Source organism: Hypanus sabinus, chromosome X2 (genome assembly GCF_030144855.1).
Source record: "Hypanus sabinus isolate sHypSab1 chromosome X2, sHypSab1.hap1, whole genome shotgun sequence".
Classification (NCBI taxonomy): Eukaryota; Metazoa; Chordata; class Chondrichthyes; order Myliobatiformes; family Dasyatidae; genus Hypanus; species Hypanus sabinus.
The window spans coordinates 2,206,423-2,228,233 of NC_082739.1; the positions used below are offsets into that span (position 1 = coordinate 2,206,423).

The following is a 21,811-nucleotide window of genomic DNA, read 5'->3' on the forward strand; positions in this document are numbered from 1 at the left end:
AGAGGTTTAAAAAACTTATGAGGTGTATAGACAGACTAAATGCGAGAAGGCTCTTTCTACTTAGATTAGGAGAGATAAATATGAGAGGACATGGTTTTAGGAAGGGGAAAGGTTTAAGGGGAACATTAGGGGGAACTTCTTCGCTCAGAAAGTGGCGGGAGTGTGGAACGAGCTGCCATTTGACATGGTAAATGCGGTCTCACTCTTTTAAGTTTTAAGAATAAATTGGATAGATATGTGGATGGGAGAGGTCTGGAGGGTTATGGACTGGGTGCAGGTCAATGGGACTAGCGGAATAAAGTTTTGGCACAGACTAGAAGGACCGAATAGTCTGTTTTCTGTGCTGTAGTGTTCTCTGGTTCTATTAGATTTTCACGCAAGTCCTAAAACTAGATAAAGAGAACCCAATTAAATAAATAGCACTAAAAATTATACTTGTTTATTTTTATTGAGAAAAATGATCTGATATTACATTAATTTGTTGGAAAAAGTATGTGAGCCTCTAGTGTAATGCCATCTACGAAAGCTATTTGGAGTCAGGTGTTCCGATCAATGAGATGAGATTGGAGGTGTGGGTTGTAGAGGTGGCCTACGCTTTTAATAAGACACACAAAGTCAGGTTACTGACAGAGCCTGTGCTTCTCAAGGAAATCTCTTTAGAAGAAGAATTGGAGAGATATGCCAAGCTGGAAAAGGCTACAAAAGCATTTCTAAAGACCTGACTGTTCATCAGTCCACAGTCAGAAAAAATGTCTAAAAACGGAGGAAATTCAGTACTGTTGCTACTTTCCCTAGGAGTGGGTGTCCTGCAAAGATCACACCAAGCGCGCAATGTGCAATGCTGAAGGAGTTGAAAAAGAATGCGAGGATAACAGCAAAAGACCTGCAGAAATCTCTAGAACTTGCTAAAGTCTCTGTTCATGTGCCCACTATAAGAAAAACACTGAACAAGAATGTTGTTCATGGAAAGCCACCATGGAGAAAACCGCTGCTCTCCAAAAAGGACATTGCTGCACATCTCAAGTTTGCAAAGACCTCCTGGATGTTCCACAATGCTTCTGGGACTGTGTTCCACGGACAGATGAGACAAAACAGAACCATAAAACATTACAGCAGAGAAACAGGCCTTTTGCCCCTGCTTGGTTGTGCTGAACCATTTTTCTGCCTAGTCCCGCTGACCTGCACCTGGACCATATCCCTCCATACACCTCTCATCCATGTACCTGTCCAAGTTTTTCTTAAGTGTTAAAAGTGAGCCCACATTTACAACTTCATCTGGCAGCTCATTCCACACTCTCACCACTCTCTTTGTGAAGAAGCCCCCCACTAATGTTCCCTTTAAACTTTCCCCCTTCACCCTTAACCCATATAACCATATAACAATCACAGCACGGAAACAGGCCATCTTGGCCCTCCTAGTCCGTGCCGAACTCTTAATCTCACCTAGTCCCACCTACCCGCACTCAGCCCATAACACTCCACTCCTTTCCTGTCCATATACCAATCCAATTTTACCTTAAATGACACAACTGAACTGGCCTCTACTACTTCTACAGGAAGCTCATTCCACACAGCTATCACTCTTTGAGTAAAGAAACACCCCCTCATGTTTCCCTTAAACTTCTGCCCCCTAACTCTCAAATCATGTCCTCTAGTTTGAATCTCCCCTACTCTCAATGGAAACAGCCTGTTCACGTCAACTCTATCTATCCCTCTCAAAATTTTAAATACCTCGATCAAATCCCCCCTCAACCTTCTACGCTCCAATGAATAGAGACCTAACTTGTTCATCCTTTCTCTGTAACTTAATTGCTGAAACCCAGGTAACATCCTAGTAAATCGTCTCTGCACTCTCTCTAATTTATTGATATCTTTCCTATAATTCGGTGACCAGAACTGCACACAATATTCCAAATTTGGCCTTACCAATGCCTTGTACAACTTTAGCATTACATCCCAACTTCTGTACTCAATGCTTTGAGTTATAAAGGCCAGCGTTCCAAAAGCCCTCTTCACCACCCTATCTACATGAGACTCCACTTTCAGGGAACTATGCACAGTTATTCCTAGATCTCTCTGTTCCTCTGCATTCCTCAATGCCCTACCATTTACTCTGTATGTTCTATTTTGATTATTCCTGCCAAAATGTAGAACCTCACACTTCTCAGCATTAAACTCCATCTGCCAACGTTCAGCCCATTCTTCTAACCGGCATAAATCTCCCTGCAAGCTTTGAAAATCCACCTCATTATCCACAACACCTCCTACCTTAGTATCATCGGCATACTTACTAATCCAATTTACCACCCCATCATCCAGATCATTTATGTATATTACAAATATGTATATTTATGTATATTACATGTCCTCTGGTTTTTTTTCTCCTGTAGCCTCAGTGGAAAAAGCCTGCTTGCATTCACTCTATCTATACCTATCATAATTGTATACACCTCTATCAAGTCTCCCCTCATTCTTCTATGCTCCAGGGAATAAAGTCCTAACCTATTTAACCTTTCTCTGTAACTCCATTTCTCAAGTCCCGGCAACATCCTTGTAAACCCTCTCTGCACTCTTTCAACCTTATTAATATCCTTCCTGTAATTCGGTGACCAAAACTGTACACAATACTCCAAATTCGGCCTAACCAATGCCTTATACAACCTCACCGTAACATTCCAACTCTTATACTCAATACTTTGATTTATAAAGGCCAATGTACCAAAAGCTCTCTTTACAACCCTATCTACTTGTGACGCCACTTTTAGGGAATTATGTAGCTGTACTCCCAAATCCCTCTGTTCTATTGCACTCCTCTGTGTCCTACCATTTACCTTGTATGTTCTACCTTGGTTTGTTCTTCCAAAGTGCAATACCTCACACTTGTCTGTATTAAATTCCACCTTCCTCACTGCCCACTGCACCTCCAATCTTTGTATCATCAGCAAATTTGTTGATCCAATTTGCCACATTATCATCCAGATCATTGATATAGATGACAAATAACAATGGACCCAGCACTGATCCCTGTGGCACGCCACTAGTCACAGGCCTCCACTCAGAGAAGCAATCCTCCACTACCACTCTCTGACTTCTCCCATTGAACCAATGTCTAATCCAATTTACTACCTCACCATGTATACCTAGCGACTGAATCTTCCTAACTAACCTCCCATGCGGGACCTTGTCAAAGGCCTTACTGAAGTCCACGTAGACAACATCCACTGCCTTCCCTTCATCCACTTTCCTGGTAACCTCCTCGAAAAACCCTAATAGATTTGTTAAACATGACTTACTGTGCACAAAGCCATGTTGACTCTCCCTAATAAGTCCATGTCCATCCAAATACTTGTAGATCCGATCTCTTAGTACTCCTTCCAATAATTTACGTACCACAGATGTGAAATTTATCGGCCGATAATTTCCCGGATTACTTTTTGAGCCTTTTTTAAACAACAGAACAACATGAGCTATCCTCCAATCCTCCGGCACCTCACCTGTGGATACTGACATTTTAAATATATCTGCCAGGGCCCCTGCAATTTCAACACTAGTCTCCTTCAAGGTCCGAGGGAATACCCTGTCAGGTTCTGGGGGTTTATCTACTCTGACTTGCCTCAAAATAGCAAGCACCTCCTCCTCTTCAATCTGTATAGGTTCCATGACCTCACTACTTGTTTGCCTCATTTCCATTGACTCCATGCCAGTTTCCTTAGTAAATACAGATACAAAAAACCCATTTAAGATCTCCCCCATTTCTTTTGGTTCCATACGTAGCCGACCACTCTGATCTTCAAGAGGACCAATTTTAACCATTACTATCCTTTTGCTCCTAATATACCTGTAGAATGATTTAAAATGCGGAGCCGAAAGAGATGGGGGAGATTTTGAACAATTTCGGTAATCACTAAGGAGAAGGATATTGAATTGTGTAAGGTAAGGGAAACAAGAAGGGAAGTTATGGAAACTATGACGATTAAAGAGGAGGAAGTACTGGTGCTTTTAAGGAATATAAAAGTGGATAAATCTCCGGATCCTGACAGGAAATTCCCTAGGACCTTGAGGGAGGTTAGTGTAGAAATAGCGGGGCTGACAGAAATATTTCAAATGTCATTAGAAACGGGAATGGTGCCAGAGGATTGGCAAATTGCTCATGTGGTTCCATTGTTTAAAAAGGGTTCTAAGAGTAAACCTAGCAATTATAGGCCTGTCAGTTTGACGTCAGTGGTGGGTAAATTAATGGAAAGTATTCTTAGAGATGGTATATATAATTATCTGGATAGACAGGGTCTGATTAGGAACAGTCAACATGGATTTGTGCATGGAAGGTCATGTTTGACAAATCTTACTGAATTTTTTGAAGATGTTACTAGGAAAGTTGATGAGGGTAAAGCAGTGGATGTGTATATGGACTTCAGTAAGGCCTTTGACAAGGTTCCACACAGAAGGTTAGTTAGGAAGGTTCAATCATTAGGTATTAATATTGAAGTAGTAAAATGGATTCAACAGTGGCTGGATGGAAGATGCCAGAGAGTAGTGGTGGATAACCGTCTGTCAGGTTGGAGGCCGGTGACTAGTGGTATGCCTCAGGGATCTGTACTGGGTCCAATGTTGTTTGTCATATACATTAATGATCTGGATGATGGGGTGGTAAATTGGATTAGTAAGTATGCAGATGATATGTATGTGGCGTTGTGGATAATGAAGTAGGTTTTCAAAGTTTGCAGAGAGACTTAGGCCAGTTAGAAGAGTGGGCTGAAAGATGGCAGATGGAGTTTAATGCTGATAAGTGTGAGGTGCTACATTTTGGTAGGAATAATCCAAATAGGACATACATGGTAAATGGTAGGGCATTGAAGAATGCAGTAGAACAGAGTGATCTAGGAATAATGGTGCATATTTCCCTGAAGGTGGAATCTCATGTGGATAGGGTGGTGAAGAAAGCTTTTGGTATGTTGGCCTTTATAAATCAGAGCATTGAGTATAGGAGCAAACACGAGGAAATCTGCAGATGCTGGAAATTCAAACAACAACACACACAAAATGCTGGTGGAACACAGCAGGCCCGGCAGCATCTATAGGGAGAAGCGCTGTCGACGTTTTGGCCGAGACCCTTCGTCAGGACTAACTGAAAGGAAAGATAGTAAGGGATTTGAAAGTAGTGGGGGGAGGGGGAAATGCGAAATGATAGGAGAAGACCGGAGGGGGTGGGATGAAGCTTAGAGCTGGAAAGGTGATTGGTGAAAGTGATACAGAGCTGGCGAAGGGAAAGGATCATGGGACGGGAGGCCTCAGGAGAAAGAAAGGGGGGGGGAGCACCAGAGGGAGATGGAGATCAGGCAAACAACTAAATATGTCAGGGATGGGGTAAGAAGGGGAGGAGGGGCATTAACGGAAGTTAGAGAAGTCAATGTTCATGCCATCAGGTTGGAGGCTACCCAGCCGGTATATAAGGTGTTGTTCCTCCAACCTGAGTTTGAATTCATTTTGACAATAGAGGATTCCATGGATAGACATATCAGAATGGGAATGGGACGTAGAATTAAAATGGGTGGCCACTGGGAGATCCTGCTTTTTCTGGCGGACCGAGCGTAGGTGTTCAGCGAAACGGTCTCCCAGTCTGCGTTGCGTCTCGCCAATCGGATGCAGTATACCACACCAGCTGACTCACAGGTGAAGTGTCGCCTTATCTGGAAGGACTGTCTGGGGCCCTGAATGGTGGTGAGGGAGGAATTGTAAGGGCAGGTGTAGCACTTGTTCCATTTACTCTCACCAATATATAAAAGGCTACACCGGGAGCACCGGAGTATAGGTGTTGGGATGTAATGTTAAAATTGTACAAGGCATTGGTAAGGCCGAATTTGGAGTATTGTGCACAGTTCTGGTCACCGAATTGTAGGAAAGATGTCAACAAAATAGAGAGAGTACAGAGAAGATTTACTAGAATGTTACCTGGGTTTCAGCACCCAAGTTACAGGGAAGGGTTGAACAAGTTAGGTCTTTATTCTTTGGAGCGTAGAAGGTTGATGGGGGGACTTGATAGAGGTATTTAACATTATGAGGGGGATAGATAGAGTTGACGTGGATAGGCTTTTTCCATTGAGAGTAGGGGAGATTCAAACAAGAGGACATGAGTTGAGAGTTAGGGGGCAAAAGTTTAAGGGTAACACGAGGGGGAATTTCTTTACTCAGAGAGTGGTAGCTGTGTGGAATGAGCTTCCAGTAGAAGTGGTAGAGGCAGGTTCGGTATTGTCATTTAAAGTAAAATTGGATATGTATATGGACAGGAAAGGAATGGAGGGTTATGGGCTGAGTGCGGGTCAGTGGGACTAGGTGAGAGTAAGCGTTCGGCACGGACTAGAAAGGCCGAGATGGCCTGTTTCTGTGCTGTAATTGTTATATGGTTAAAGTTAAGAAACTGCAAGAGTAAAAAGACCCTGATGGAAGTTATATATAACCCCCCGAATAGCAGCCAAGTTGTGGGATATAACTTGCAAAGAGAAATGGGGCATGTAACAAGGGTAATGACATGATAGTCATGGGAGATTTCAATATGCAAGTACTTTTGGGAAAATCAGGTTGGTGCTAGAGAGAGAGAATTTGTAGAATGATGGATTTTTAGAATAACCTGTGGTTGAGCCAATTAGGGGAAAGGCAATTATGGATTGGGTGCTGTGTAATGAACCAGATTTGATGAAGGAGCTTTAAGGTAAAGGAACCCTGGGCAGAAAGTGATCATAATTTGACAGAAATAACCCTGTAGTTTGAGAGGGCGAAGCTAAAGTCAGATGTATCAGGATTACATGATGATTATAAGGCACCGGTCAGACCACACATTGAGAATTGTGAGCAATTTTGGCCCCCTCATTTTAGAAAAGATGTACTGGCATTCTGGAGGGTTCAGAGGAGGTTCATGAAAATTATTCTGGGAATGAAAGGGTTAACACATGAGAAGTGTTTGATGTCTCTAGGCCTATACTCTCTGGAGTTTAGAAGAAGGTGGGGGGGGGGGGAGATCTCTTTGAAACCTATTGAATATTGGAAGTCCTATGTAGGTAGAGTGAATGTGGAGAGGATGTTTGCTATAGTGGGTGAGTCAAGAGAGCACAACCTCAGAACAGAAGGATGTCCCTTTATAGAACAGAGTTGCGAAGAAATTTCTTTAGCCAGAGGGTGGTGAATCTGTGGACTTTATTGCCCACAGGTGGCTGTAGAGGCCAAGTCATTGAGTATTTTTAAAGCAGAGGTTGATGGGGTCTTGTTTAGTCAGGGTGTCAAAGGTTACAGGAAGAAGGCTGGAAAATGGGACTGAGTGGGATAATAAATCAGCCATGAAGGAATGGTGGAGCTGACTAGATGAGCCGAGTAACCTAGTTCTACTCCTGTGTCTGATAGTTTTATAATTTTACAGAACAGAAGCCCTCAGACACATCTCGTCTGTGCCAAACTATTAATCTGTCTTGTCCTATCGACCTGCACCCGGACCACAGTCTTCCATATTCTTCTCATCTGCGTACTTATCCAAATTTCTCTTAAATGCTAAAATCAAACCTGCATCCACCACTTCTGCTGGCTGCTTGTTCCATACTCTCAACACTCTCTGAGTGAAGAAGTTCTTCCTCATTTTCCGCTTAAACATTTCACCTTTCACCCATAATCTATGACCTGTAGTTCAAATCTCACCAAACCTCAGTCCTGAAGAATAGTCTTGGCCTGAAATGTCGACTGTTTACTCTTTTCCATAGATGCTGCCAGGCCTGCAGAGTTCCTCCAGCATTTTGTGTGTCCTGTTTTGGGTTTCCAGCATCTGTAGATTTTCTCGTATCAGTGGTAAAAGCCTACTTGCATTTACCCTATCTTTCATTTCCTCTCACAGTTGAAAGATATACTGGTTGGTTGTTGTAAGGCTAGGATTAAATTGAAGGATTGCTGAGTGGCATGGGTCGAAGGGCCGGAAGGGCCTACCCTGTGCTGTATCTCAATAAATAAATAATAATTAATTTTGTATACCTTTATCTATTCTCCCTTCATTCTCCTCTGCTCCAGGGAATTAAATCCTCATCTATTCACCCTTTCCCTATAACTCAGGTCCTCAAGTCCTGGCATCTCCTTTGTAAATTTTCTCTGCACTCTTTTAATCTTATTGATATTTTTCTTGTTGTTAGGTGACCAGAACTGCACACAATACTCCAAATTAGGCCTCACCAACATGAGGTCTAATGAGGGATCATTGTTCCATTCTTTGGTGATGGATTGTGTAGAGCTGCAATAGAAAGTTGACAAGCAATCTCTTTAACTCTATTATATAGTGTACTAGAATATTATTATGAATATGAGTACATCAAATAATCCATTATGTAACTGTATTAATGGATTTAATTTCAATCAGTTAATGTAGGTTTTTGCCATTGAGTTTTTCTTGCTAGTCTGGTCATGCTGATCAATTGTTTAGTCTGTTGATGTACTTAGTGTATAGGTGCAAATGTTTAAAATATCAGCTGAGAAATTTCCAGTAAGCACACTTAAATACTTAATTGCAACCAATATGATGAGCAGTGAAAATATTATACCCTCCTCAGAAAAAATTTGGTTTTAGAAATGTTAACATAAAAACAAATCAGAAAGTTCACATGAAGACAGCTTGCTTTGTTCAAAAGAACGCAGAAAGAAAATACTTCTCACCTGCTGTTTTAGATGCTTGGCTATTGACTATTTTTCACTGTCCTATTAATAACAACTGACCAACCATTATGGAATTTATTTTCAGCTGCAGAGAATCTGTTTCTAATCCATGCCGCTCAATAAGATTAAACTTTAAGCAAAGAGAACACAGATACAGAACAAAGGCCTGGAAATTCTATCTCATAGCACAAGGATTTTATATGATAAAGTATTTTTAGAAAGTGATTGTGTGCTTTGTACACTAATAGGACAATTTGGAAGTTAGATGCAAGTCATTTATATAAAGAGTACAATATGCAAAAACTGCTGGACATGTGTATTGACATAAAATGGTGTGTATTTTGGAGACATTTACAAGAAAATATACTGGGCAGACAAGGCTTACAAATAATTTCACTCACTGCAACAATTCAAAATAAATTTCAATTGAAAATTGAAGTTTGCTTTGTCATTTATTTAAATAGTTGAATTTTATATGGCCATGTGATGAGGATTCCTTGATGCCCATATCTTCCATATATGTTTTGTCAGAGATTGTTTATACTTCTCCATTTGTTGCTGATGTTCATGGCCTGAAACCACGTAAAATCTCTCCAGCTCCTTTGACATAACACCTGAACAATCCATCTGATATCTCCCTCATCAAATCTTTCAGGGTCTGTTATTTTTTCATTCTTTTCTTTTCATTTGACCATCACTATAATAGGATCATAGACACAAGACCATCTTGATCCTTTCCCAGGCTTCCAAAATGCTCACTACTCTTTCTCCTCTACAGTGTGGTCCTGTTCTTCCACTCCACAGGTTACACCCACTTTCTCACCTCCTCACCAATTCCCCCAGCATCTTCCCAGCCAATTCACTTCTTCCATGATCTTCACAAATCTGCACTAATAGGAGTTTGCATGAGAAATTTTGTGCCCATTTTCTCAAACAAGCCTTGTGTGCATAAAGTTTTAGAGAGCCTCCATCCTAGTTTAGTAAACGTTTTTATTCACAGTACTGCTTCTAGACCATGATATCTCCACTTGACAATGTTTTTGTCAGCTTTTTTTTTGGACTAATATATTTGACCTTCAGTATGTAATGCATTCTATTGATACATTATTTAAAATGCAAACTTTAGATTAATTTGTTGAGCTAAAAGAACAATCTGGTAGTTTGTTGACATAGCCCAGTTCAGCTTCCAAATTTTTGTTCAGTAGTTGCTTTTGCTTAATCGGAGTGATGAATAACAATATTCATTTAAAGAATTAGATATTCTGTTCCAGGCGTATCTTTGTTTTCCTTCTCTAATGTAGTTCAGTGCTTTTTACTAATTGTCACACCTTTGTGGATCTGTTCATTATTGATTTAACTTGTTTCCATTGGTGTTCTGAATGTATGTGTAGACCAGAATAATAACTTGTCCTGATTGCTATCTAGTGTCCTTCCTCATCTGATAAATCAGTACTTCTCTATGTTGAACAACACTTGGAAGAAACATTGAAAGTAGCAGAGCGTAGAATAATCTCCGCATAAGGGACTTGTACTTTTGCCACCACTGAGTGAGTTTGTTGCGTCCCGAAACACATACCAACCAGACCAGATCCATGTCAGATGGTGAGCAAACTAACATGAGGTATAAATCCACTGAACAATAAATGGCAGATTGCCAGAGTTCTCTGTTCTGGGCCTGTCTTTCACCCCTCTCCCAGGGATGAGGTCTTCAGAGCTTCTATTGGTGTTTCTGTAGCTCTGGGTGGGTTTTGAGAGGATAAGGTTGTTAACCCCATGCCCAACCCTCCTCCTTTTATAGCCAGACTTGGGACCATCCATGGAAGTCCCCTATTATAAATATCCTATGTGTTATCTTTAACCAGAAACTCTTCTGGAACAGTTGAGTGAGTGCTATGTCTACAAGGACAGGTCGCAAGCTGGGTATCCCACAGTGAGTGAATCTCCAACGTGACTCACCATGAGTGACTGAACAATGCCATCCCACTATCTGTAGGGCAAATCAAGAATGTGATGGAATAGTCTCCACTTGTCTGGCTTAAGGAGCTCAATGCTATCCAGGACAAAGTGACCTACTGGTTTGACAATCATTCCTTCCAGCACCAGCAGGCTGTGGCTGAAATGTATACTATCTACAAAATGTATTGCAGACGCATGCTTAGGATACTCTGATATAACCGTCTGTACATGCGGCCTCTTCAAATAGGAAAGTCAAGGACATAAGGCATGTGGGACTAGCACCACCTGCATACCCATTAACCCTACTTAGAAATACGTAGTTGTTCCTTCATTGTTGCTGGGTATGAATTGATTATTTTCTACCCAACAGCACTGTGCAAATACTTAAGTAATTCAAGAAATACTTGTACCTTTACTTCTCAAGTGCAATTTGGCATGAACAGTAAATGTTGAACTTGTGTCCCAAAAGATGAAGCTATTATTGTAAATACCAGGGATTAGCATAAAGTGATGCAACTTTTATGTATAAAGATAACACATACAGTAACACAGTTTATTTATGTAAACAGGTCATGCCTTGTTCTCTTGCTACCAGGAAGGGGGTACAGGAGCCTGAAGGCACACACTGAACCATTCAGGAACGGCTTCTTGCCCTCTGCTATCAGTTTCTGAATGGACATTGAACCCTTGGACACTACTTCACTACTTTTTTTATTTCTACTTTTGCACTACTTATTTAATTTAACTATATGTATATTTATTGTACTTCACACTTTTTCTATTATTATGTATTGCATTGATCTGCTGCCGCAAAGATAAATTTCATGACATATGCCGGTGATATTAATTCTGCTTAATTTATATTTCAGACTTTGGATTTAGTAACATTTTTACACCAGGACAGTTACTGAAAACATGGTGTGGGAGTCCACCATATGCAGCTCCTGAACTGTTTGAAGGAAAAGAATATGATGGCCCCAAAGTGGATATATGGGTGAGTTTTAAAGACAGTTTTCATATATATTAGTTTGCTCTTTGACAAAACTGTTATAGACCATAGAACCATAGAACACTACAGCACAGTACAGGCCCTTCAGCCCGCCATGTTGTGCCGACCCATATAATCCTTTAAAAAAAGTACTAAACCCACACTACCCCATAACCCTCCATTTTTCTTTCATCCATGTGCCTGTCCAAGAGGCTCTTTAAATACCCCTAATGTTTTAGCCTCCACCACCATCCCTGGCAAGTCATTCCAGGCACTCACAACCCTCTGTGTAAAAAAAAAACTTACCCCTGATGTCTCCCCTAAACTTTCCTCCCTTAATTTTGTACATGTGCCCTCTGGTGTTTGCATTGCTTTATGTTTTCATTATTAATGTAACTTTTTTTTATTGCTTATGCCTTGAGAAGTTTGTGTATTATTTCATTGTCTACTGAAAGATACTGTGTAAGCAAAGAGCAAAAATATTCCTCTCTACTGCTGGAAAAATTGAGGTGATTAATATAAACTTTGCAGTTAATTGTTGTTTTTTCATATGTTGCCATGAGAAATTTTTCTCCGCCCTCTCTTGCTGTCCCCATTTTTCTCATATTTGGCACAGTGTGAGGTAAAACAGCTTTTATATTTTGTGCAAGGAAGTAAGAACATCAAATTGCAATTAATAAAATCTTTCTTCTGAATATACAACCAAAGTTTTGCTGATTCTCTAAGGTAATACAGCATGAGAATGGACCCTTTGGCCCAACTGGTCCACACCAATCAAGGTGCCCATCTCAGCTTTTTCCATTTGCTTGTGTTCGGCCCATATCCCTCTTGACCTTTCCTATCCATGTACGTATCCAAATGCTTTTTAAATGTTGTTATTTGTATCTGTTCAACTACTTTCTCTGGCAACTCATTCTATATATGGATCACCCTCTGTGCGTAGAAGTTACCCCTCTGGTCCTATTTGCATCTTTCCCATTCACCTTAAACCTATCCCCTGTAGTTTTTGGTTCCCTTTACTTGGAAAAAAGATTGTTAGCATTTCACCTAACTGTATCCCTTATGACTTTACACACCACTATTCTATGGTTTTGGAATGCTACTTGGATATGATACAGTTCCTTTCAACTGAGAGAATCCAGTCTATGAGGAAAGGTCAGATTATTCAGGTGTGAACCACAAAGAGCAGTGGAAATGTGGGATTCCTTCACCTAGAAAGAAGTTGATATGAAAGTTCCAGGACTAAAATTGCGAAATTTTCATTGGGTTAGAAGATAAAGGAATACAGATTAATGTTGAGGCACAAATCAGAGAAGATCAAATCTAAAGGGCAGAACAAGTACATGGGGCTGAATGCGTTTTTCTTGTTCCAATAAATGGCTAACACAGTAGAAGTCTTGTATGTGAAAGGAAGATTTTAATGGGATGTGTTTCTTATAATGTGCTCGTTAAATGAGGGTTATTTGTGAACACATCATCACAACGCAAGGATTGGGATCAGCCAGGATGAATTTCTTAGAAACCTGCTTTGTATCAATTTTAAATAATCTTGATGCTGCTTTAATGTAGAGTCAGTTCCAGCTAATGAATTATTGAGATCCATCACAACACAACAGACATGTATCATAGAGAGTGAGTTAGGCTGTTGTTGATAATAACTTCCTGGAATATTCAAAGATTGGAAAATGGCTTTGAATTGAATAATGACCTTTTGCAACTCTTTCTGAACAACCTAATGCATTTTAAAGCTGGTATAATGTGAAATGTGACAGCCAATTTGTGCATAACAAGCTCCCAGGGAATTTTAGCGTATCGGAGTAAGACTGATTAAAGTGTTGCTGAGGATTCTGCAATGATTGCAGGTTCACACCAGATATTAACAGCAGTGGAGAAAGAAAGAACAAAAGAATAGTTAAGTACAACGTATAATTTATGGTAGCATGATTGATCTTCCTCTATATACTTTTTCTTTCAGAGTTTGGGGGTGGTGCTATATGTGCTGGTATGTGGGGCCCTGCCATTTGATGGCAACACACTGCAGAACCTGCGGGCCAGGGTACTAAGTGGCAAATTTCGAATTCCGTTCTTTATGTCTACAGGTAAGAAAAGTTGTTTTGCACTATTAGATGAAAGAAAAAAATGGTCTTAAAATATTAATGGAATTCTGAGATATATATTTTATGAGCAAAGCTAGTTATTTAGATTTTGATACAATTTTTTATTCTGTATGGCAACAAATAGTAGCCACGAAGTGGGTTTAAGATTGCAAAGAGAGCTGGAAAAGGCATGTAATAAGGGTAATGACACAATTGTAATGGGGGACTTCAATATGCAAGGGGATTGGGGAAATCGGGTTGGTGTTGGATTGCAAGTGAGGGAGTTTGTTGAATGCTTGCGAGATGGCTTTTTGAAGCCACTTGTGCTTGAGCCTACTCAGGGAAAGGCTATCTTAGACTGGATGTTGTGCAATAACCTAGTTATTAAGAAGCTTAATGTAAAGGAACCCTTAGGAAGTAGTGAGCATAATATGATTGAATTCATATCGCAGTTTGAGAGGGAGAAGCATAAGTCACATGTATCAGTATCACAGTGGAATAAAAGGAATTACAGAAGCATGAGAGAGGAGCTTTCCCAGGCGGATTGGAGGAGGATACTAGTGAAGGTGACAGCAGAGCAGAGGTAGTGGAAGTTTCTTGGAATAGTTCACAAGGCACAGGATAGAAATGCCCTACAGAAGAAGTAGTTCTCAAAAGGCTGGAGTAGGCAACTGTGGCTGACGAGGGAAATTGAAGATTGCATAAAAGCCAAGAAGAGGGCATATAAAGTAGCAAAAGTGAGTGGGATGATTGGGAAGCTTTCAAAATCCAAGCCTTAAGGGAAAAGATGAAATATGAGGGCAAACTAGCCAATAATATAAAGCTTTTTTTTAAAAAGTTTTTTTTCAGTTATATAAAGAGTAAAAGGGAGGTGAGAGTTGATAATAGACCACTGGAAAGTGATGCTGGTGATGCAGTAATGGGGGACAAAAATATTCCTCTCTACTGCTGGAAAAATTTAATGCAGATGAACTTAATGAGTATTTTGCATTAGTCCTCACTGTGGAAGGCACTAGCAATGGGCCAGAGGTCCATGAGTGTCAGGGAGCAGGAGTGAGTGCCATTGCTATTACAAAGGAATAATTGCAAGGCAAACTGAAAGGTTTTAAGGTGGATAAGTCACCTGGACCAGATGGACTACATCCCAGAATCCTGAGAGATGTTGCTGAAGAGATAACGGATGCATTGGTCATGATCTTTCAAGAATCACTTGATTCTGGCATGGTCCCGGAGGACTGGAAGACTATAAATGTCACTCCATTCTTTAAGAAGGGAGGAAGGCAAAAGAAAGATAATTATAGGCCAATTAGCCTAACCCCATGGTTGGGAAAGTGCTGGAGTCTGTTATTAAGGATGATGTTTTGGGAACTTGGAGACTACTGATAAAACAAGTTAAAGTCAGCATGGTTTCTGTAAAGGGAAATCTTGCCTGACCGATCTGTTAGAGTTCTTCGAGGAAGTAACAAGCAGAGTGAGACAAAGGAGAGGTAGTGGATGCCATTTAGTTAAATTTTCAGAAGGCATTTGTATAAGGTGCCTCCTTTGAGGTTGCTTAACAAGATAAAATCCCATGTTGTTACAGGAAAGATACTGGCATGGATAGAGAAATGGCTGACAGGAAGCTGCGAGTAGGAATAAAGGGGGTCTTTTCTGGTTAGCTGCCAGTGACTAGTGCTGTTCTTCAGGGGTCATTATTGGGACCGCTACTTTTCACGTTGCGTGTCAATGATTTGCATAATGGAATTAAAGGCTTTGTGGCAAAGCTTGCAACTGATATGAAGATAGGTGGAGGGGTAGGTAGTGCTGAGGAAGCAATGCGATTGCAGCAGGACTTAGACAAATTGGAAGAATGGGCAAAAAAAAGTGGCAGATGGAATACAGAGTTGGGAAATGTATGATAATGCATTTTGGTTGAAGGAACCATAGTGTGGACTATTATCTAAATGAGGAGAAGGTTCAAACATCAGAGGTACAGAGGGACTTAGGAGCCCTCATGCAAGACTCCCAGAAGGTTAATTTACAGGTTGAAACATAGAAAGCCTACAACACAATACTAGACCCTTCGGTCCACAATGCTGTGCCGAACATGTATTTACTTTAAAAATTACCTAGGGTTACCCATAGCCCTCTATTTTTCGAAGCTCCATGTACCTATCCAGGAATCTCTTCAAAGATCCTATTGTATCCTCCTCCACCACAGTCACAGTCAGAGGTAGCCCATTCCATGCACTCACCACTCTCTGTGTAAAAAAAAAACTAACTTATCCCTGACATCCCCTCTGTACCTACTTCCAAGCATCTTAAAACTGTGCCCTTTCATGTTAGCCATATCAGCCCTGGGAAAAAGCCTCTGACTATCCACACGATCAATGCCTCTCATCATCTCATACTCCTCTATCAGGTCACCTCTCATCCTCCATCATTCCAAGGAGCAAAGACCAAGAAAAGGTAAAGTTTGTCATGAAGAAGGCAAATGCAATGTTGGCATTTATTCCAAGGATTACAGAATATAAAAACAAGGAGATAATACTAAAGCTTTATAAGACACTAGTCAGGCTGCACTTGGAGTACTGTCGACAGTTTTGGGCCCTGTATCTCAGAAAGGATGTGTTGTCATTGGAGTGAGTCCAGTGGAAGTGTCAAGGGGATGATTCCAGGAATGTAGAGGTTAACATATGAGCTTTGGGCCTGTACTCACTGGAATGCGTGGAGACCTCATTGAAACCTACTGAATGTTGAAAGCACAAGATGGGGTGGATGTGGAGAGGATGTTTCCAATGGTGGGGGTATCCAGAACTAGAGGGCACAGCCTCAAAATTGAGGGGCAAACTTTTAGAACAGAGGTAAGGAGGAATTTTTTTATCCAGAGAGTAGTGAATCTGTGGAGTGCTCTGCCACAGTCTGCAGTGTAGTCCAAGATGGTGGGTATATTTAAGGCAGAAGTTAATAGTTTCCTGATTGGTCAGAGCATGAAAGGATATGGCGAGAAGGCAGGGTTACGGAGTTGAGTGGGATTCGGTATCAGCCATGATGGAATGGCAGAGCAGACTCGATGGGCTGAATGGTTTAATTCTGCTACTGTGTCTTATAGTCTATATTAAGCAAGCACTGGTTAGTATAATTTGATCTCTGTTTTGACTTTAAACTAAATCCCTTTGTAGTTCCTATAGATGGAAAGAATAGATGTCGATTCTTAGGATATGCTTGCCTTTTACAGTTTAAAGAGAGCCATCTTTATTCTTGATGGAAATGCAATCAACTAACTAAATTGGAACTTCTATATGTTAGAGAATTTTGAAAGTTACTTTGATTTAAAGTACTATAAAACTATAGAACACATATAGCACAGTACAGGCCCTTCAGCTCTCCATGTTGTGCCGACCCATATAATCCTTAAAAAAAAGTACTAAACCCACACTACCCCATAACCTTCCATTTTTCGTTCATCCATGTGCCTGTCTGTTAAATATCCCTAATGTTTTAGCCTCCACCACCATCCCTGGCAAGTCATTCCAGGCACTCACAACCCTCTGTGTAAAAAAAAACACAAACAAACTTACCCCGATGTCTCCCCTAAACTTCCATCCTTTAATTTTGTACATATGCCCACTGGTGTTTGCTATTGGTGCCCTGGGAAACAGGTACTGACTATCCACCCTATCTATGCCTCTCATAATCTTGTAGACCTCTATCAAGTCCCCTGTCATTCTTCTACACTCCAAAGAGAAAAGTCCCAGCTCTGCTAACCTTGCTTCATATGACTTGTTCTCCAATCCAGGCAACATCCTGGTAAATCTCCTCTGCAACCTCTCCATAGCTTCCCCATCCTTCCTATAATGAAGTGACCAGAATTGAACACAATACTCTTTAAGTGCGGTCTCACCAGAGATTTGTAGAGTTGCAACATGACCTCTCTACTCTTGAACTCAATCCCCCTGTTAATGAAGCCTAGCATCCCAGAGGCCTTCTTAACTACCCTATCAACCTGTGCAGTGACCTTGAGGGATGTATGGATTTGAACCCCAAGGTCCTTTGTTCATCTACACTCTTAAGTAATTGACCATTAATCCTGTACTCAGTCTTCTGGTTTGTCCTTCCAAAATGCATCACCTCACACTTGTCCGGATTGAACTCCATCTGCCATTTTTCTGCCCAACTCTGCAGTCTGTCTATATCCTCTTGTAACCTTCGACCACCGACAGCTCCATCCACAACTCCTCCAATCTTCGTGTCATCTGCAAACTTACTCACCTATCCTTCCGCCTCTTCATCCAGGTCATTTAGAAAAATCACAAATAGCAGGGGTCCCAGGACAGATCCCTGCAGCACTCCACTAGTCACCAACCTCCAGGCAGAATACTTCCCTTCCACAACTACCCTTTGTTTTCTTCCTTTAAGCCAATTTTTTATCCAAACCGCCAAGGTTCTACTTATCCCATGCCTCATGACTTTCTGGATGAGTCTCTCATGAGGGACCTTGTCAGATGCTTTGCTAAAGTCCATGTAGACCACATCCACTGCCCTACTATCTTCAATTTCTTTTGTTACCTCTTCAAAAAACTCAATCAGGCTCGTGAGGCACGATCTTCTTTTCACAAAGTCATGTTGACTATCCATGAGTAGACTGTACTTCTCCAAATGCTCATAGATCCTATCCTTAAGAATCCTTTCCAGTAGTTTGCATACCACTGACGTAAGACTCACTGGTCTATAGTTCCCAGGTTTCTCCCTATTACCTTTTTTAAACAAGGGAACTACATTTGCCATTCTCCAGTCCTCCGGCTCTTCCCCTGCAGCCAAAGAGGATTCAAAGATCATGGCTAATGCTCCTGCGATCTCCTCTCTCAATTCCCACAACAACCTGGAGTGTATCATATCCGGCCCTGGGGATTTATCAATCTTAATGTTTTTAAGAAGATCCAGCACTACTTCTTCCTTAATCTCCACATTGTCCAGCACACAGGCCCACTCTACTTCGACCTCATCCTGATCAAGATTCTTTTCACTTGTGAATACTGAAGCAAAGTATTCATTTAGGACCTCTCCAACCTTCTCCGCCTCCAGGCACATGTTGCCCTCCTTATCCTTTAGCGGTCCCACCTTCGTTCTCGTCATCCTCCAATTCTTCACATATGCATAGAACGCCTTGGGATTCTCCTTAATCCTACATGCCAAGGCCTTCTCATGCCCCCTTTGAGCTCTCCTAAGTCCTTTCTTAAGCTCCTTCCTGGCTACTCTATATTTCTCATAAGCCCCTCCAACTTCCTGCTTCTTATATCTAACATATGCTTCCTTTTTCCTCTTGATGAGTTGCCTCACGTTTTGTCAGCCACGGTTCCCTTTTCCTACCATTTTTTCCTTGCCTCAGTGGGACAAACCTATCCTGAACCCAGCTCAAGTGGTCCCTAAACTTCTCCCACATTACTTCTGTGCTTTCCCCTTTGAACATTTGTTTCCAATTTACTCTCACTCGTTCCTGCCTCATCCCTTCAAAGTTAGCCCTTCCCCAGTTAAGCACTTTACCATTTCGTCTGATTTTATCCCTTTCCATAGCTATGCTGAAGCTAAGGGAATTGTCACTCTCACCAAAATGCTCCTCCACCAAGAGGTCTGTCACCTGGCCAGGTTCATTACCCAGAACTAGATCCAGTATAGCCTCTCCTCTCGTCGGCCGGTCCACATACTGTGTCAGGGATCCTTCTTGAACACACCTGACAAATTCAGCCCCATCTATCCCCCTTGCACTCAGGAGGTGCCAGTCAATATGAGGGAAGTTGAAATCACCCATAAGTACTACCCTGTATTTCCTGCTCCATTCCAAAATCTGCCTGCTTATCTGGTCCTCAGTATCCCGAGGGATATTTGGGGGCCTATAGACTACTCCCAGCACAGTGATTGATCTCTTCGTATTACTGACTTCCACCCACACCGACTCAGTCCTCCCTTTCTGTAGCCGTGATACTGTACCTGACCAGCAATGCCACTCCCCCCACCCCCCCTTTTCTACCTCCCATTATATTCCTTTTAAAACACCTGAACCCCGGGACCTGCATCATCCAATCCTGCCCTTCCTCCAACCAAGTTTCAATAACGGCCACAACATCGTAGTTTCACGTACGAATCCATGCACGAAGTTCATCCTCCTTGTTCCTAATACTCCTAGCATTGAAATAGACACATTTCAACCCCTTCAACTGGCTACAATTATGTTCTGTCCCCTGCCTGTCCTTCCTCATCAACTCAGAACTCTTAGCATCGTGCCCTTGTCCTTCTACCTTAATCCCTGCACTCACATTCTGGTTCCCACCCCCCCCCCCCCCCCCGCCAAACTAGTTTAAACCCTCCCCAACGGCTCTATCAAACCTGCCCGCCAGGATACTGGTCCCCCTGGGATTCAAGTGCAACCCATCCTTTTTGTACAGGTCACACCCGCCCCAAAAGAGGTAAGTAATTTCACTTAATTATAACATTTCACATTATATTTCCATAAAAATCCTAATGTGAAACTTGTGAGGGTGAAAATCTCAATGTGTTTAATCAAATATCTGTGATGCAATTTGAAAAGCAGACATCACAGTATAATGCTTAAATGGTTTCTTTAATTTTGACAGGATTTATTGATAGTGCTGGAAATGGCATTCATAGCTCACAGGGTGGGAAATAAAATTAATGTGGCACAAGGCTTGTCGGCATTGATTTGCTGGTTTAAAGTGTTACCAGCATTGAACCTATTAAAAATGGAAGTAAATTATAGAAATTAAAAAAGAAATAAAAGCACACTATACCCCCTGCCTCCTAGTCCATAGCATCACAAGCACCATTGAAATCAGTTATGTCTGTATAAATTGGTGTAGGCAATTTCCCGAGCACATACGTTGGGGAATTTCAGCAACTTGGTAGCTTGCTCTTGGATCGGTGGCAGTGTAAACTGATAGATTTAGTATTCTGAATCTAAAAATAAGTCAGAACTTCTGCATTTGACAATGCACGTGCGGTGGTGTCAAACCTAAATCATTTAAGTAGTTAAGTGCCTGTGATTTCACTTGGAGCTGTCAGCATTAACCCCCAAGATCAGATCCATTATATTTCTTAATTATTTTGAGATGTAGGCAAGATTCATTTCATTCTGAATACAAATTTTAATACATTCTGAATACAAAAATAATTTTCAACTACAGCAGTTGTGTTCAGTGTTCTATTTCAGAGTTTTAAGTGTGGCCTAAATAACATATACACTCAGTGACCACTTTATTAATTACCTCCTGTACCTAATAAAGTAGCCACTGATTGTATATTCATGGTCTTCTGCTGCTGTAGCCCATCCGCTTCAAGTTTTGACGTGATGTACATTTAGAGAAGCTCCTCTGCACACCACTGTTGTAACGTGTGGTTATTTGAGTTACTGTCACCTTAAATCAGAATGGCCATTCTCCTCTGACCTCTCTCATTAACACAGTATTTTCATCCACAGAACTACTGCTCACTGGATTTTTATTTGTTTTTCGCACCATTCTCTGTAAACGTTGAGATTATTGTGCATGAAAATCCCAGGGATCTCAATTACTGAGATACTCAAGCCCCCCCCCATCTGGCACCACAATCATTCCATGGTCAGAGTCACTTGGATCACATTTTTTCCCCATTCTGATATTTGGTTTGAACAACAACTGAACCTTTTGGCCACGTCTGCATGCTTTCATGTATTATGTTGCTGCCACATGATTGGCTGATTAAATATTTGCATTAACAAGCAGGTATACAAGGTGTACCTAATAAAATAGCTACTGTGTGTATAACTTGCTGGATGTCTTGGGTGCAACCTATGTTTGTATTATTTAAGGCACAAAATTGATTTCAGATGAAAAAATTTGGAATCTCATCTTGTTTTTGAGGAAAGTGAGAAAGCAAATTTCTCAAATAAGAGAGCAAGGCTAATCTGAGTGCCATCTTGAATCATTTCTTTCATTTTACTAGAGAATGGGTTTTGGCAGGTACAGAGAAGAGTATTATATGCTAATGACTGTGAAGCAGAGTGGGAAGTCTCTGATCTTGAGAAGGATGAAAGTTTAGTAGGCTGTAAATCTAGAAGAGG

The 21,811-nt window shown here is 41.1% G+C and overlaps 1 protein-coding gene across 2 annotated transcripts in view; it reads left to right on the forward strand.

The window, feature by feature from the left end:
• The window catches only part of sik3 (SIK family kinase 3), a 361,914-nt gene that overhangs the window by 241,814 nt on the left and 98,289 nt on the right, over positions 1–21,811 (forward strand). For both annotated transcript variants that reach the window (XM_059956807.1, XM_059956806.1), the window contains exons 5-6: positions 11,505–11,629; positions 13,599–13,722. In XM_059956807.1, the coding sequence (XP_059812790.1) occupies positions 11,505–11,629; positions 13,599–13,722 (249 nt within the window). The remainder of the gene's footprint in view (positions 1–11,504; positions 11,630–13,598; positions 13,723–21,811) is intronic.